Source organism: Podarcis muralis, chromosome 6 (genome assembly GCF_964188315.1).
Source record: "Podarcis muralis chromosome 6, rPodMur119.hap1.1, whole genome shotgun sequence".
Classification (NCBI taxonomy): Eukaryota; Metazoa; Chordata; class Lepidosauria; order Squamata; family Lacertidae; genus Podarcis; species Podarcis muralis.
Window position 1 is genome coordinate 3659024 of NC_135660.1, and position 17419 is coordinate 3676442.

The following is a 17419-nucleotide window of genomic DNA, read 5'->3' on the forward strand; positions in this document are numbered from 1 at the left end:
AGGCGGTCCCGTAGGTACATGGGTCGTAGGCCACATAGGGCTTTAAAGGTCAAAACCAGCACCTTAAACCTGACCCTGTACTCCACTGGGAGCCAGTCCAGTTGGTAAAGCGCTGGATGAACGTGATCCCACGGCAAGGATAGGCAGTTTACTGGGATGGCTTTAAAAGAGGATTAGCCAAATTCATGGAGGGGAGGGCTATCAATTGTGACTAGCCAGAATGGCTGCGCTGTGCCTACACTGTCAGAGGCAGCGCTGCTTCTGAATGCCTGTTGCTAGAAACCACAGGATCCCCACTGGTCAGCCCCTGTGAGAACAGGATGCTGGACTGGATGGGCCATTGGCCTGATCCTGCAGGCTCTTTGTATGTTCTTATTTCAACTTTGCCGAAATATTCTGTTCCGTTCTCCTTGCCATATCTCAGCTCAGCAAGCCAATAACATCTACCTCTCTTTCAAATCGGAACCAGAGAAGGAAGTGAAGGTCCTGTGTGAGTGCCTGGAGGCGGTTGGAGGATGGATAGCAGCTAACAGATTGAGGTTGAATCCTGACAAGACAGAAGTACTGTTTTGGGGGGACAGGGGGTGGGCAGGTGTGGAGGACTCCCTGGTCCTGAATGGGGTGACTGTGCCCCTGAAGGACCAGGTGCGCAGCCTGGGAGTCATTTTGGACTTGCAGCTGTCCATGGAGGCGCAGGTCAAATCTGTGTGCAGGGCAGCTGTCTACCAGCTCCATCTGGTATGCAGGATGAGACCCTCCCTGCCCGCTGTCTGTCTCACAAGAGTGGTGCACGCTCTGGTTATCTCCCACTTGGACTGCTGCAATGTGCTCTATGTGGGGCTACCTTTGCAGGTGACCTGGAAACTACAACAAATCCAGAATGTGGCAGCTAGACTGGTGACTGGGGGCAGCCACTGAGACCACATAACACCGGTCTTGAAAGACCTACATTGGCTCCCAGTACGTTTCCAAGCACAATTCAAAGTGCTGGTGCTGACCTTGAAAGCCCTAAACGGCCTCAGCCCAGTATGCCTGAAGGAGCGTCTCCACCCCCATCATTCTACCTGGACACTGAGATCCAGCTCCAAGGGCCTTCTGGCGGCTCCCTCACTGCGAGAAGCCAAGTTACAGGGAACCAGGCAGAGGGCCTTCTCGGTGGTGGCACTCACCCTGTGGAACGCCCTCCCACCAGATGTCAAAGAGATAAACAACTACCAGACTTTTAGAAGACATCTAGGGAAGCTTTTAATGTTTGAGATGTTACTGTATTTTAACATTGTGTTGGAAGCCGCCCAGAGTAGCTGGGGAAACCCAGCCAGATGGGTGGGGTATAAATAATAAATTATTATTATTATTATTATTATTATTATTATTATTATTATTATTGCCAAGGTGCTGAATTTGAGGGCTTCCTATTGCACTCTGCCACTGAGCTATGGAAGCTCCTTTGTCAATTGCCATAACTCATTCTGGCTTCGAAGACCTGATCCTCATCTACTGCCTTCCTTTCCCTTCTCCTTGTGTGTCTTAATAATTTGTAAGCTTGGTGGCAGAACCGCCCCCATCCCACTCACCCACCCGGTTTTTATTGATGTGTGCTGCTTCAAGAGCCAATAATTGTATTTTATGGTTTGCAATGAAATTGTTTGATTGCTATAAGGAAACGACTCCAAGGTCACTTGTAGCAGAAAGCTATTTGGAAATCTGGGACTCTGCAAGACAAAGTGAGAAGCAGTGATGCCTTTCATGAAGGTCCCGGCATTTTGGTGGCAATTGGAGGCTCCGCCTTTATGGGGAACCCATCGCAAGCAGGATCCGGGCACAAGAGCAAGTGAGTCCCACAGTTGATGAGCTAGCCATTGGGGGCCGAGCGGGCCTGGCAGGTTCGATGGCAAACTGACAAAGCACACCCCCAAAGTCAACCCCTAATGGAAATGCTTTTGGAGAAGCAATGACTGATATGTGTCAGGCTTCCGGGAATCCAGTCCCTCCCACGGTGGCCGGCCAAGAAATAGATAAACAAAGAGAGTTCTTACCAAGTCTTTTATTCAATATTCACAGAGAGAGGCTTTGAAAAGTGCCTCTCTTGTAGTGATGGCATTGCTTCAAGTAAAGCCCCACCCCTTCCGCCTCTCCTATTACACATCTTCGCTACGTTGCCTGATCTGTGCCTTCTGCCTCTGAGCTTTCTGTTCTCCTCCTTTCCATGCCTGCCTGGTTCTGGGAGAAGAGGGGTATGGGATGCGTTCTAAAGACACAGAGTCTGTCAGCTGTCTCTCCCCTGGAGCCTCTTCCTCCTGCTTCTCTCCCAATATTTCCCAGCCTCTGATCTATGACCTTCTGCAAACCACTGCGGTAAATCTTTACTGTCTCCCTCTTCTCTAGGTAAAGGGACCCCTGAGCATTAGGTCCAGTTGTGACCGACTCTGGGGTTGCGGCGCTCATCTGACTTTACTGGCCGAGGGAGCCGGCGTACAGCTTCCAGGTCATGTGGCCAGCATGACTAAGCCGCTTCTGGCGAACCAGAGCAGTGCACAGAAACGCCGTTTACCTTCCCGCCGGAGCGGTACCTATTTATCTACTTGCACTTTGATGTGCTTTCAAACTGCTAGGTTGGCAGGAGCAGGGACCGAGCAACGGGAGCTCACCCCATTGCGGAGATTCGAACCGCCAACCTTCTGATCGGCAAGTCCTAGGCTCTGTGGTTTAACCCACAGCGCCACCCGCGTCCCTTTTTCCCTCTTCTCTAGGAACTGCTTTATTTGTAATAAAGGTGGTCTTAGGGTGAGTCTTGTATGGAGCCCTCCCATAAGCCACCTGAGAGGCAGGTGTCAGCTCCCAGCATCCTTTGCACCGTGGGCCCATTAATGGACTTCTTCCGCCACCGTGGCGACGTTCCACAACAGGGGAGACCCCCCGCTTCTGTCCTCGATCTCCTTTGCCGCATCACAACATCGCCCTGGCAACAGACCAAGGGGGGTTCCATCCAGCTTGGGCCCAGTGACTGCTCCAACAGCTTTCCCTGGCTCTTCCCCTCGAGACATGGGGTTTGCCCAAGATGGATGCCAATCTCTCACTTCCAGCATCTTTGCTTCCTTCCACTTCAGCACCCTGATGGGTCTCAGCTGCCTCTTCTTTACTTTCCCGTAAGTATGGAGGCGGATCCGGGTTGTCCGAGTCAAGGAGCAGCAGTTGGCAATTCCGCTCGGCTGGCCATTTTGAACTGAATGATCCTGTCTTAGGGTAGGGCAGCAGAGGTAAGAGGAGTGCTGGATCAGACCCAAAGGGTCAGCTGGTCTCACTAGATCCCAACAAATGGTCTACCTAGAGGTGCTACGCAATACCTGTTCTGCACTTGTAATATCTTAGTCCCTACAATCTGCAGCAGCAGAATACAAGCTTCCTCCATCTTCCATGGGGCAGCCCTTTAGATCAGGGGTCGGCAAAAGTTTTTAGCCACGGGCCGGTCCACTGTCCCTCAGACAGTGGCGGGCCAGTGGCGGGCCAGAGAAGCAGCACGGGGGGTGGGGAGCTGGAAGAAGAGGCGAGGGGGGCAAGCAGTCCTTCCCCCCCAGCCGCTGTACTTACCTTCCCAGGGGCTGCCACCACCACCGCTACTTCTCGTGGGTTGGCAGAGCGAGGTTGTCCGCTCCACTCTCTGGCCCACAGGAGCACCAAGGCGACGGCGGCAGAGGGAAGATGAGCAGCGCGAAAGGGCTGACTCCGGAGGGCTGCTTAAAATGCGCTCAGCCAGCTCAGCCCAGCCCCCTTCCTCCTCTAGGCAGGGCGGGGAGAAGCCAGGAGGAGGGAGGGAGGGAGGAGGCGTCGCCACAGGGTGTGTGAGGGAGGTGGGAATGGAATGGTGCAGGGGGGGAAATGGCGCAGCCCAAATGAACAGAATCCCCACGCCAATCCACGGACAGTTTGTGGGCCAGATCCTGAAGGCAACTGGGCCTGATCTGGCCCGCAGCCCTTAGTTTGCTGACCCCTGCTTTACATATTTGAAGATGGCTATCCTATCATCTCACAGTCTCCTCCAGGCTAAACATGCCAAACTCCCTCAACCGTTCCTCATTAGCATGCATTCCAGCTTGTCAATACAGTGGTACCTCGGGTTAAGAACTTAATTCGTTCTGGAGGTCCGTTCTTAACCTGAAACTGTTCTTAACCTGAGGTACCACTTTAGCTAATGGGGCCTCCCGCTGCCGCCATGCCACTGCCGTGCAATTTCTGTTCTCATCCTGAAGCAAAGTTCTTAACCCGAGGTACTATTTCTGGGTTAGCGGAGTCTGTAACCTGAAGTGTCTGCAACCTGGAGCGTATGTAACCCGAGGTACCACTGTATCTAAAAGGCTGTCACATGGAAGATGGAACGAGTTTCCTTTCTCCTGCTCTGGAGGGTAGGACCTGAACCAACGGTTTCGAGTTACGAGAAAGGAGATTCTGACTTAACATCAGGAGGAACGTTCGGACAGTGAGAGCTGTTTGACAGTGGAACGGTCTCCCTCGGACAGTGGTGGACTCTCCTTCCTTGGAGGTTTCTAAGCAGAGGTTGGATGGCCGTCTGTCATGGATGCTTGAGCTGAGATTCCTGCATTCCAGGAAGTTGGAGGAGATGAGCCGCAGGGTCCCTTCCCATTCTTTGATTCTTAAACTGTGGTGGGCACAGGAGCTTTTCCTTCCAAGGTTAGCTTCTTCCGTGGGCCGAAGCCAAGGTCTCGCTCCAACCTCCACCTGCTTCCTCCCACAGGTGCAGCTGGCTGGCCCTCCATGTGTCCTGGGCCTTCCCCACCATCTCCGGCCTCCTCTTCATCCCAACCATTATCTACTTCCTTCTCACCAGTTTCACAGACACTGGAATCCTCCACAAAGGTAAGTGTGAAGGGGCTGCCTTTCCACCCTGCCACCCTACGACCAAGCTGTAAGATCTGGACTCTCTCCATGCAGACGGAAGGTGTAAACAGGTGAATAAACCATATTTCTTAAGGCTACGACAGTCTCCGCTGTGCCTCCACCCTCCAAAGGAACACAGACCTGGCATGAGTGCCCCAGAACGCCTTGGAATCTTGCAGAGAGTGAGGGTGGCACCCAACCTTTGTAACACTGTTTCTAAAAATGGAGGACTTTGGATCAAAGGTCGTCAAGTGAATCGGAGAATTATACATCGGTACCTTGGTTCTCAAACTTAATCTGTTCCGGGAGTCCGTTCCAAAACCAAAGCGTTCCAAAACCAAGGTGCGCTTTCCCATAGAAAGTACTGCAAAACGGATTAACCCGTTCCAGACTTTTAAAAACAACCCCTAAAACAGCGATTTAACATGAATTTTACTATCTAACGAGACCATTGATCCATAAAATGAAAGCAACAAACAATGTACTGCAGTCACACAATCAATCAATCAGTAACTGAACTGGGCTCCACACAGTCACAAAAACAAAACAAAAAGAGCCACGAAATAAAAACGCAAAATAAATAGCAAAAACAGACAGACCTCAGCGTAACACTCAAAACGGAAGTTTAACACTCAAATAGGCACACGTTCGACTTCTGAAAAAAATTTGCAAACCGGTACACTTCTGGGTTTGCAGTGTTTGGGTTCCAATTTGTTTGAGTACCAAGGCGTTTGAGAACCAAGGTACCACTGTAGCTCCATTAGGGAAATGGGGGAGTCTCCTAACAGCTCCCAGAATCCTCTGGGGGAAGCCATGACTGTTTAAAGTGGCATCACAGCGCTTTAAATGTGTCTTTCTTCTTCTTCTTCTTCTTCTTCTTCTTCTTCTTCTTCTTCTTCTTCTTCTTCTTCTTCTTCTTCTTCAGTGATCCCTTGTAGCCGAGTAAGATTGTCTTCCATAAACACGGTTTTAACAATGAGTCTGTAACTGACTGTGGAGGCCAATTCTGGATCCACACGTCCTTCCACAGTGGGGACATTAGTTCCCGGGTGGGAGCTGATCACGGTGAGGGTTTGCCAAGCGTGTCTTCCTCTTAGCACGTTTCTCCCTTGCGTCCTGAGTTCGAGTGTCTTCAAAGCCCACGACATCTTTGGTCAAGGCTGTTCTCCAACTGGAGCGCTCGCAAGCCAGTGTTTCCCAGTTGTCAGTGTTTATTCTACATTTTTAAAAATTTGCCTTGAGACAGTCTTTAAACCTCTTTTGCTGACCACCAGCATTACGCTTTCCATTTTAAAGTTCGGAACAGACTAGTCTTTAAATGTGTGGTGTGCACATGGCCTGACTCTGAAGCCGCCTTCTCCCTTCTCTGCTTCCTTCCGCGGCCAGGCATTGAAGAAGAGCTGGTGAACCAGGCCTTCACCATGAAAGACCTCAACCAGCACTGGTGCAACAAATGCCAGCTCTACTGCCTGCAGCACACCTTCCACTGCTCCTGGTGCAACACCTGTGTGGAGGTAAAGAACGACAGCGACCCCTAGGGGCAGAGGAGGAGGAGGAGCTCGACTTGGTTCGCATTTAAAGTAAAACCTGTTACCTAGTTTGCTCTTTCTGGAGCACGGTGCAAACTGAAATGCAGCCACGATTCAAAATTTGGCACGTCTCAGAATTTTGCAGCGCAGTTCTCCGGTCAAGCTCTATGTGCAACAATGCATATACTGCTGCAAGGTATATGCAAAAAGGCAATATATTGGGGGATATTACTTGCGAAAATATGTATGTTAGTGAAAAATGCATACAGGAAAAGTGTTTTGCACCTGGGGTGCAAAATGCGGCTGAGCTGGACAGAAGGCTCCTTGGAAGGTCAAAGGTCAGGGCCCTGGGGTGTTCCCCGAAGCGCCACGTCCTAACTCTCCAGCCCCACCTGCAGGAATTATTTTATTTTATTTTATTCATTTTTCTTTTTCATTCATTACACACATCTCATATTCATAACATTTTCTATGCATTCCTTCCTCCCTTTCCTCCTAGGTTTCCCCCAACTTCCGCTTCTGGTTTGTTTCTCCTTTCACCCACTTTGCTGCCTCCTAAAAGGAAAAAAAATACTAATAATATATTTATACAATAGCATCAAACCTAAAAACATAAAAATAACAGTGAATACATCATATTATTTCTCTATCTACACATTTTCTAATACTAATAATGTGGATGTTCATTTAAATCCTACCATCAAGTCTATAAACTTTCTTTGTTTCTGCAAGTTTAATATGAATGGTTCCCATTCTTTTTCAAAGTCACTGTTGTCTTTTTCTCTTAATCTGTCATTTTTGCCAGTTCTGCATAGTTCATCAACTTCTCTTGCCGTTGTTCTTAAGTTGGTATTTCTCCAGTCTTCCAATTTTGTGCAATCAACATTCTCGCTGCTGTAGTGGCATACAGGGATATAGTCCTTGTTATGTACTGAAGTTCTCACCCTGGGCCAGCAGGGGGATACCGTAGATAGTTTTCACTCAGGTCCACATATGCAAATAAGGGATCGAAAGTGACGTTCAGTGATTGGATAGTTTTAGAAAGTTGCTACAGTTGTGTTGTAGTGGAGCTCTATATAAGCAGGCTGGCTGAACCCTTCAGTTCAGTTCTGTTCTGGCCTGTGAATAAACAAGAGCTGTTTGAAGACTCGCTGTTTCGTCTGATATGTTCACCCACAACTCAACAGTCCTCTTTTCTTTCGGTATATCTTGGCTTAAAATACCTAATAAAAAGGTTTTTGTTTTTACAAAAGTTATTTTCAACATTTTATTCAATTCATTATACTGTATATCACCTGCAGGAATTCGACCACCACTGCATGTGGGTCAACAACTGCATTGGCTACCACAACCTTCGCTTCTTCATCTTCTTTGTGGCCTTCCTGAGCGGCTACGACCTGGCGGTGCTGGCTTCCTGCCTGGTCTACCTGGCATTCAACTCCCAGCAGGTTTTCAGCGTGGAAAAGATCTGCACGTATCCTTCAGAGAGAAGTTCCCCTCCCTCTCCTGTAGCGCTGGGATTCAAAGAATCCTGGGAGCGGTAGTTTGCTAAGGGTGCTAAGAGCTGTTAGGAGACCCAGATTCCCCTCCCAGAACTACAATTCTCTGCTTCTTCTTCTTTCTTTCTTCTTTGGCGATCACTCGCAGCCGAGTAAGATTGTCTTCCATAAACACGGTTTTAACAATGAGTCCGTAAGTGACTGAGGAGGCCAATTCTGGATCCACACATCCTTCCACAGTGGGAACATTGGTTTCCGGGCGGGAGTTGATCACGGTGTGGATTTGCCAAGTGTGCCTTCCTCTTAGCACGTTTCTCCCTTGTGTCCTTGAAAGCCCTAAACGGCCTCAGTCCACCCCCATCGTTCTGCCAGACACTGAGGTCCAGCTCCGAGGGCCTTCTGGCGGTTCCCTCACTACGAGAAGCAAAGCTACAGGGAACCACGCAGAGGGCCTTCTCGGTGGTGGCGCCTGCCCTGTGGAACACCCTCCCACCAGAAGTCAAAGAGAAAAACAACTACCAGACTTTTAGAAGACATCTGAAGGTTTAGGGAAGCTTTTAATATGTGATATTTTAATGTATTTTTAATCTTTGTTGGAAGCCGCCCAGAGTGGCTGGGGAAACCCAGCCAGATGGGCGGGGTACAAATAAATTATTATTATTATTATTATTATTATTATTATTATTATTATTATTATTATCTGTCTGTCTGTCTTCCTTGACTCCAGTGCTTCCAGAGTGCTGGTGACCATCCCAGCCGCATTCTACTTGGTGCCTCTGCTCCTCCTGGTTTGCACCCAGATCCGCTACATCTTAGCTGCTCATCACAGCTGCAAATTCCAGGTACTGCGTGCAGATGCAGGGGCAAACACGGCGGAGGCGGGAGGAGAGAAACTGGTCCTTGTGAGTGGAGCCGCCTGGTCTGAGTTCCTGGGGATGCAGAGCACCAAAGGATGGCGGCCAGAGCTGTGTGTGCCGCTGTTCACCATCGCATGCAGCCAAGGCAGGGTCCCCCCAACCTTGGAGAGCTCCCCGAGCCCTTGACCCCGAGCCCAGCAGAGGCTGCCTGTTGCTGCTGCTGCTTCCCTTTCCATCTCTGACCTCCCACATCTCTCTCCACAGGCTCTGTCCTTCAAGCAACCTTTGGCCTTGAACTGGCAGGACTCGGGGTGGTGCAAGAGGCACAGAAACAAGTGCGTGACTCGGGGCTCAGGGCTTCGCCATCCTTTCTTGAGGGGGGGACCTCCGGGTGTGGAGGGTTAGGGGCTGCCATCCAGATAGGGGAAATCTTTAGCTGGCAGATGATGGAATCACATTCCTTGCTTGCTTTTATTACGGTGGTACCCAGGGCCATCTTAAGCATACCCAGTGCTGTGGTGCAAAGCTCCCTCCTGCCCTCCCCCCGTTTCCCTTGGTTTTTAGGGAGGAAGTCCCACACCATCTCCTTTGTCTTGCTGATATTAAGATGAAAGTTGTTCCCTAGGCACCATGTAGATATTTTTGGACCTCCCCTCTATACGCTCACGAGGAGTGGGCAGTGTTAAGTTGTGGGTGAACATATCAGACGACACAGTGAGTCTTCAAACAGCTCTTTTTTATTCACAGGCCAGGACAGAACTGAACTGAAGGGTTCAGTCAGCCTGCTTATATAGAGCTCCACTACAACGCTACAGTAGCAACTTTCTGTAACTAGCCAATCACTGAACGTCACTTTCGATCCTTCATTTGCATAACTATCTACAGTATCCCCCTGCTGGCCCAGGGTGAGAACTTCAGTACATAACAGGCAGGCATGGAGGAGGCGGCGCCTGTGTGGCGCACTCTGCAGAAGTTGAATTTCAGAAGAAGCACTCAGTAAATACCGGGTGCAATCTAACCACCTTCACACAAGCTTTGCGCAAGCAAATAGGGAGGATGCTCAATGAGCCAGTTGCCTGGAGGAGCTCTTAAGTCAGAAAATAGTCCCTCCCACCACAATGACACATTCACCCCAGTTTCATTTGCACCTCCCTCCTTTCCATGCTCTTCTTGCAGGTACAGAGTGAGGTCCTCTGGAGCGATGGCCCGGGGGGCCGCCGAGGCCGCTGAGCTCTGCCACGTCCCCTGGGTCTCCAGCATGGGTTCGGCCATCCCCGGCTCCTGCCCTCACAGCTGCTCCCAAGACCTGTCCCGCCAGCAGAAGGTGCTCAAGGCCTGGCGCCACTTCCTGTCCGCCATGGGGAGCTTTCTGCACCGAGAGGGTCCCAGGCTGGGAGGAGCGTCGGCGGAAAAGGCAGAGAAGCAGGTGAGCAGGGGGTGGAAAGATATGCCTGTGGGATTGCCGTTTGCCTGGCGCATGGGCCCGTCCGCACCTCAGTTTGATGTGGAATAGGTACCCATTGCGTGCCCTTTGATTCCCAGGTTCAAGGTGCCCTTAACAACTCGGGACCAGTTCACCTAAGAGATCGCCTTGCCCCATATATTTCAGTGGGACTTTCAGGTGCCACCCAGCACCTGTTTCACATCCGAAAAACTCAAACTTGTAGTGTGGCAGCGCCTAGCCTTTGGAACTCCCTGCCTATTGATATCAGGCAGGGGCCTTTGCTGGGCTCCTTTTGGTGCCTGCTAAAAACATTCTTGTTTAGACAAGCTGGTTCGAATCCCCGCAACAGGGTGAGCTCCTGTTGGTCGGCCCCTGCTCCTGCCAACCTAGCAGTTCAAAAGCACGTCAAAGTGCAAGTAGATAAATAGGTACCGCTTCGGCGGGATGGGCAATGGCAAACCTAGGCAGCATCTTAAAAAGCAGAGACATCACCTTGCCAACAAAGGTCTGTATAGTTAAAGCTATGGTTTTCCCAGTAGTGATGTATGGAAGTGAGAGCTGGACCATAAAGAAGGCTGATCACCAAAGAATGGATGCTTTTGAATTATGGTGCTGGAGAAGACTCTTGAGAGTCCCATGGACTGCAAGAAGATCAAACCTATCCATTCTGAAGGAAATCAGCCCTGAGTGCTCACTGGAAGGACAGATCCTGAAGCTGAGGCTCCAAGAGGTCCGTGGGGTCACGAAGAGCCGGACACGACTAAACAACAACAACAAAACCAACAACAACATGGCGGGATGGAAAACGGCGTTTCCGTGCGCTGCTCTGGTTTGCCAGAAGCGGCTTAGTCCTGCTGGCCTCATGACTCGGAAGCTGTACGGCAGCTCCCTCAGCCAGTAAAGTGAGATGAGCGCCGCAACCCCAGAGTCGGTCACGACTGGACCTAATGGTCAGGGGTCCCTTTACCTTTACCCAGGTGTTTAGGAAGCTGGTGCGACTTTTAATCTGTTTTTAGTCTGTTGTTATTTTGGAAAGTTTAAGATGGTTGTTGTTAATTTTCCTTAGGTGATGGAGCCAGGGTAGAAGGTTCAGGCGATCCCTTGAGGTACCCTGCTCCTAAGTTGTTCAGGGCTTTGTAAATTAATACAAGGACCTTGAACCTGGCTTGATAGAAGAGGAGCAACCAGTGTAGCTGTTTTAACACTGGTGCCAAATGTTTTCGGCCAGGTGTCGTCGTCTGCAATGTGTCTGCTGCCCTGAGATCTACACATGAGGAGCAGTATACTACTACTACTACTAATAATAATAATAATAATAATAATAATAATAATAGTACAAAACACGCCAGCTGGAGTTTCCAAACCACGCCCAAGGGCAGCCTCACAAATAAGGCATTACGGTAACGTAGCCACAATTTTACTAATGCATAGGCCACAGGGGTCAGGATGATCAGAATGAATGCTGAACACACTGCCTGAAGGAGCCCTGTCTATGGCCTCTGAGAGTTGCAATGTGGCAAGTGGACCTGCCTAACCCCAACCTGGTGCCCTCTGGCTATTTTGAATGGTATCTGTCTCCCATCAGCCTCTGCTAGTGCAGCCTTTGGGAAAGGTTGCGGTAGACAGGATGGGAGAAGGCCTGAGGTCTTGACAATATGAGGAGAAGCTCCTGCAAACCTGCATTGCAGGGGTTGGACTACACTAGGCGGTCCTTTGGGTCACTTCCGACTTTGCAGTTCTGTGATTTTATGACCCAAGTGCAGGGCAAGCAAGGTTGCAGCCCCTTTTTGGGACTAGGGACAAATCGAGGAAGCCCAGAAGAAAACAAAGATTACTGTGCATTGCGGCGCCTTCCCATTCAGCGATGCTCCTCCTTCCAAGTTTTTAACATCAGTCTTGAACATCAGCAGTCAGGAGTGTTTCAGCCCTGTTTTTGAGTTTGTTTAAGTTCAGCCCTGTTTTTGAGTTTGTTTAAAATCTAAAACGGCTTATCTCGTATTCCTTTGTAAGTTTCTTTGTTAAACCTTTCTGTAAAGCCAATACTAGAGTTTTTACAGCCAAGTCCTCAATTTCTTATTATTACTGCTTTGTTGTTTAGTCATTTAGTCGTGTCCGACTCCTCGTGACCCCCTGGACCAGAGCACGCCAGGCACCTCTGTCCTCCACTACCTCCCGCAGTTTGGTCAAACTCATGCTGGTAGCTTTGAGAACACTGTCCAACCATCTCGGCCTCTGTCGTCCCCTTCTCCTTGCGCCCTCCATCTTTCCCAACATCAGGGTCTTTTCCAGGGAGTCTTCTCTTCTCACGAGGTGGCCAAAGTACTGGAGCCTCAGCTTCAGGATCTGTCCTTCAGAATGGAGAGGTTTGATCTTCTTGCAGTCCATGGGACTCTCAAGAGTCTCCTCCAACACCAGAATTCAAAAGCATCAATTCTTTGGCGATCAGCCTTCTTTATGGTCCCTCTCTCACTTCCATACATCACTACTGGGAAAACCATAGCTTTAACTAAGTGGACCTTTGTTGGCAAGGGGATGTCTCTGCTTGTTTACTACTGCTTGGCTCTCTTAAATAGGGCTATGTCTAAAACTTGTCATTGAGGTTTTCATACCTGTTTTGTAAACTCAGTGAAGCGTTTCAGTCCTGCTCTTGAGTTTGTTTAAAATCACAAGGTTTAAAATTTCTTTATTTCCTTCTGAGGAAACGGATGAGTTCAGTGAAATGAGTTTTGTAGCCGGCATCTTCTTAAGTATTTGTTTAATTCTAGGCTAATTTTTCCCCTTAAACTTCTTGATTTTTGTTATTTACGGTAGTTTAACTCTATATCCGATTACTTCTCATTTCAGGGATTTTCGCGGCATTTCATTTGTTTTTGTGTAATTTCTTGGTAAGGGACGTGGGCGGCCCTGTGGGTTAAACCACAGAGCCTAGGACTTGCCGATCAGAAGGTCGGCGGTTCGAATCCCTGCGATGGGGTGAGCTCCCGTTGCTCAGTCCCTGTTCCTGCCAACCTAGCAGTTTGAAAGCACGTCAAAGTGCAAGTAGATAAATAGGTACCGCTCCGGCGGGAAGGTAAACGGCGTTTCCATGCGCTGCTCTGGTTTGCCAGAAGCGGCTTAGTCATGCTGGCCACATGACCCGGAAGCTGTACGCCGGCTCCCTCGGCCAGTAAAGCGAGATGAGCGCCACAACCCCAGAGTCGGCCACGACTGGAACTAATGGTCAGGGGTCCCTTTACCTTTACCTTTAATTTCTTGGTTCCGTGACTGTCTTTTCCCCACTGCCTCCTTCCAGGTTGGCAAGAAGAAATCTAGCTGGCAAATGAACAGCCAAGAGAGGATGGTGGAGATCCCAAGTGAGTAGATCTCCTGCTGTGGCTGACAAATCCCAGCCAGCCTCTGCAGTGGTCCACTGAGGGGCAGAGAAGGCTGCTGGGGTGGGTGGATGCTGAACAGGTAAGGCGTCTATGTGTGCTTACCTGAGAAGGCCGCTGCGTCATGTGACCACTTTTATAGGTGAGTCTTGGATAAATCTCTCCCTGCATTCCCTCAGCAGATGTCTGCCACAGCTGTTTCTGGCAGCATTTATATTCCAAGGTATTCACAACTGTGTGAAGAGAAACCTGGGACCGCTTCATCCTCACCCAGAAAAAAAACAAGGACAAATAACTATTCCAAAATCATATATGCACCAACACTTTGGACTTCCTGTCTATCCCGTTGTATATTCCTTTTTTTACAAATGGATGTACTATTATAAATAACTTTTTTTGACAGCTGGGAATTTCAGTCTGAATTATCCCCAACAGAAAGGACTCTGGTTTTTGTGGAAAGTACCGGTACTTTTAATCATTTTTTTCAATTCATTATGGATCATTTCCCAGTATTCTTTTTACCCTTTTACAAGTCCACCACATATGAAGGAACGTTCCTCCACCTCTTTGCACTTATCTGATTGGGACTTATACATCTTAGCAAGTCTTCTCAGAGTTAAATAGCATCTGTTATTTTCTTTCCCTGCCAGTTCCCGACATGCTGGATTCTGTGGAGCTTCTGGATCCAGATCAGGACCTGCACTGGAAATGCCAGATCCATGGGAGCCGGCGACCTGCTTCCTCTCCCACGGCCACCCTCCTCTCCGTGTCCGATATCTGAAGGGGGGTCTCACAGGCTTCTCCTTTTCTTTCCAGTGAACCTAGTTTTGTGAAGCGAAAACTGGATAAAAGCATTTGTAAAGTCGCCATCCTGCGTGCGAGTTCATTTCTTGTTCGTTCAGGTTGGGGTTGCGGGGGGCAGCTAAGATGAGCCCTTGCAGGAGGGTGTTATGTACTGAAGTTCTCACCCTGGGCCAGCAGGGGGATACTGTAGATAGTTTTCACTCAGGTCCACATATGCAAATAAGGGATTGAAAGTGACGTTCAGTGATTGGCTAGTTACAGAAAGTTGCTACTGTAGCGTTGTAGTGGAGCTCTATATAAGCAGGCTGGCTGAACCCTTCAGTTCAGTTCTGTTCTGGCCTGTGAATAAACAAGAGATGTTTGAAGAATCGCTGTGTCGTCTGATATGTTCACCCACAACTTAACAGAGACCAGTAGAAAAAAGACAGTCACGGAACCGAGAAATTGCACAAAACAAATGAAATACCGTGAAAATCCCAGAAATGAGAAGTAATCGACTAGAAATATTATCTTATGGAAATAAATCAGAAAGTTTAAGGAAAAAATTTGAAAAACCTAAAATTGAATAAAGCCTTAATGGAATGCCGGCTACAAACCTCGTTTCACCGAACTATTCAGTTTCTTCAGAAGGAAATAGAAAAATCATGAACCTTAAATGACCAAAATTCAAAAAAATGGGGTAGAACTCCCAAAAATTCTGAAGTATTATAATCCTGGCTTGACCGAGGTGAAGCAAAGCGCAGTAATAAAGGACTGAGGACTCAAAGGTACAGTTTCTAATACAGAATTTACCAAAAAAGGGTTTGAAAACCTCAATGGCAAGTTTTAGACAAAGCCCAACTTAAAGAAAGCAAAGCACAGTAATAAAGAGTTGAGGACTCAGCTGTGAAAATTCTAGTGTTGCCTTTACAAAAAAGATTTTAAAAACCTAATGGCACAAATTCAAAGAAAGGAATACAAGATAAGCTGTTTTAGATTTTAAACAAACTCAAACAGGGCTGAAACGCTCCCATGGTCTAGATGTTACTGCTGATGTTAAAGACTGATCTTCTCCTTTTCTTTCCAGTGAACCTAGTTTTCTGAAGCAAAGACAAGATAAAAGCGTTTATAAAGTTGCCATGAATTCTTCCCCCCTCCCCCAGGGTGGCTCCCAACGAAATATTAAAAACACAATAAAGCATCAAGCATTAAAAACTTCCCTGTACAGGGCTGCCTTCAGATGTCTTCTAAAAGTCAGATAGTTGCTTATTTCCTTGACATCTGATGCAAGGGCGTTCCACAGGGTGGGCGTCACCACTGAGAAGGCCCTCTGCCTGCTTCCCTGTAACTTCGCTTCTGGTCTGACTCTGTATGGCTTCCCCTGCACAGTGAACAACCTCATACCTGTTTGCAGCTCCAGGTAGATGAAACAGGAGCCGAGGGCACCATCAGGCCAGGGGAGCAAGTCATTTTCCTGTGCTTACAGGTAAGACTTACCTGGTCTTCTTCCCAGAGCACTGAAAGGGAGGGTGAAACGGATTATAGAGATGAGGTGGAGCGGCTGACAGAGTGGTGCAGAGCTAACAACTTGCTCATAAATACAAGGAAGACAAAGGAGCTTGTGGTGGACTTCAGGAGACAGAAGAGCAATGTCCAGCCACTTTCGATTGATGGGGTCTGTGTGGAGAGGGTAACAACGTTCAGATTTTTGGGCATTGAATTACAAGAGGATCTGTCCTGGATTGTCAACACAAGGGGGCTTGTGAAGAAGGCGCAGCAGAGACTGTACTTTTTGAGAATTCTAAGGAAAAACCATCTTCCGCAGAAACTGCTGCTTGCCTTCTATCACTGTGCCATTGAGAGCGTGCTCACTTATGGCATATGTGTGTGGTACGGAAGCTGTACTACCCAGGACAGGATGGGGTTGTGCAGAGTTGTTAAGGCAGCAGAGAGCATTGTTGGCTGCCCACTCTCCACCTTAGAGCAGATTTATGCCACAAGGTGCCATAGGAAGGCACTGGACATAGTAAAAGATCCATCGCATCCTGGTCACTGTCTCTTCGAGCTCCTGCCGTCGGGACGGAGATACAGGACGATGAAGACAAGAACGAGCCGTCTTAAGAACAGCTTCTTCTCCAGAGCGATCTCGGCCCTGAATGGGAAGCCTGGACTTTGAAAGTCATCTAATCTTCCTTGCTGTACTATACTGTATTGTTTTAATTAGGGTTTTTATGGAGCAGTCAAGTAATTTCGTTGTCCCCAAGAGGGGGTAATGACAATAAAGATGATATTATTATTATTATTATTATTATTATTATTATTATTATTATTATTATTATTATTATTGTCATTTCTAGGTGTGCCTCTAGGTGGCAGCAATACTCCTCCCTTTTCTGGGTCCACACTCTGCGTCTAACTAGGCACAGTTGCTAAATCATTGCTAAGAATCACTTCACACCCAGGTTTGTTTGTTTTTGTACATTCAATGTTGTGGGCTCAACGCTATGAAACTCTGCAGCCAAGCACTGGCCTTGCTACATTTCAGGCGCCGGGTTAAAAGGGTTCAGGAGGTCTTTGCAGCATGAATTGCGGCTCTCATGTTTCTATTTCTGATGCCTCCATCTCTGTTTCAGATTTGATGTATAGTGGATGTTTGGGAGGTTGCAAATCCTAAGCCTGTTTAGGTCAGTCACGAGGCTTCTTAACCTGACGCGAGTTAAGAAAGCAAAAAGGGTGGTTTAAGTTTTCAAGGTTTGTGCAGCCATGCTCTTGAGTTTGGATCGGGTGCATGGATCGGCTTAAAGGTGTAACTTGCTCTGGTTTCCATGCCTTTAGGACTGCCCCCCGCCCCCGACCATAGAATCATAGAGTTGGAATAGACCACAAGGGCCATCGAGTCCAACCCCCTGCCAAGCAGGAAACACCATCAGAGCACTCCTGACATATGGTTGTCAAGCCTCTGCTTAAAGACCTCCAAAGAAGGAGACTCCACCACACTCCTTGGCAGCAAATTCCACTGTCGAACAGCTCTTACTGTCAGGAA

At 48.5% G+C, this 17419-nt stretch overlaps 1 protein-coding gene across 3 annotated transcripts; it reads left to right on the plus strand.

Moving 5' to 3' along the window:
• Window positions 1-1673: 1673 nt before the first annotated feature.
• On the plus strand, window positions 1674-14765 carry ZDHHC19 (zDHHC palmitoyltransferase 19). Of its 3 annotated transcripts, none has more exons than XM_077929613.1 (9): window positions 1681-1831; window positions 4751-4872; window positions 6280-6407; window positions 7724-7896; window positions 8658-8763; window positions 9043-9113; window positions 9955-10204; window positions 13515-13575; window positions 14244-14765. In XM_077929613.1, exons 1-9 carry the CDS (start codon window positions 1791-1793, stop codon window positions 14372-14374), a joined length of 1083 nt encoding a protein of 360 aa, XP_077785739.1. In that variant the 5' UTR covers window positions 1681-1790; the 3' UTR covers window positions 14375-14765. The 3 variants fall into 3 exon arrangements, with proteins under 3 accessions (XP_077785740.1, XP_077785739.1, XP_077785738.1); XM_077929612.1 differs by lacking the exon at window positions 1681-1831 and adding an exon at window positions 2775-3146; XM_077929614.1 differs by lacking the exon at window positions 6280-6407 and having other exon boundaries at window positions 1674-1831.
• Window positions 14766-17419: the final 2654 nt, after the last annotated feature.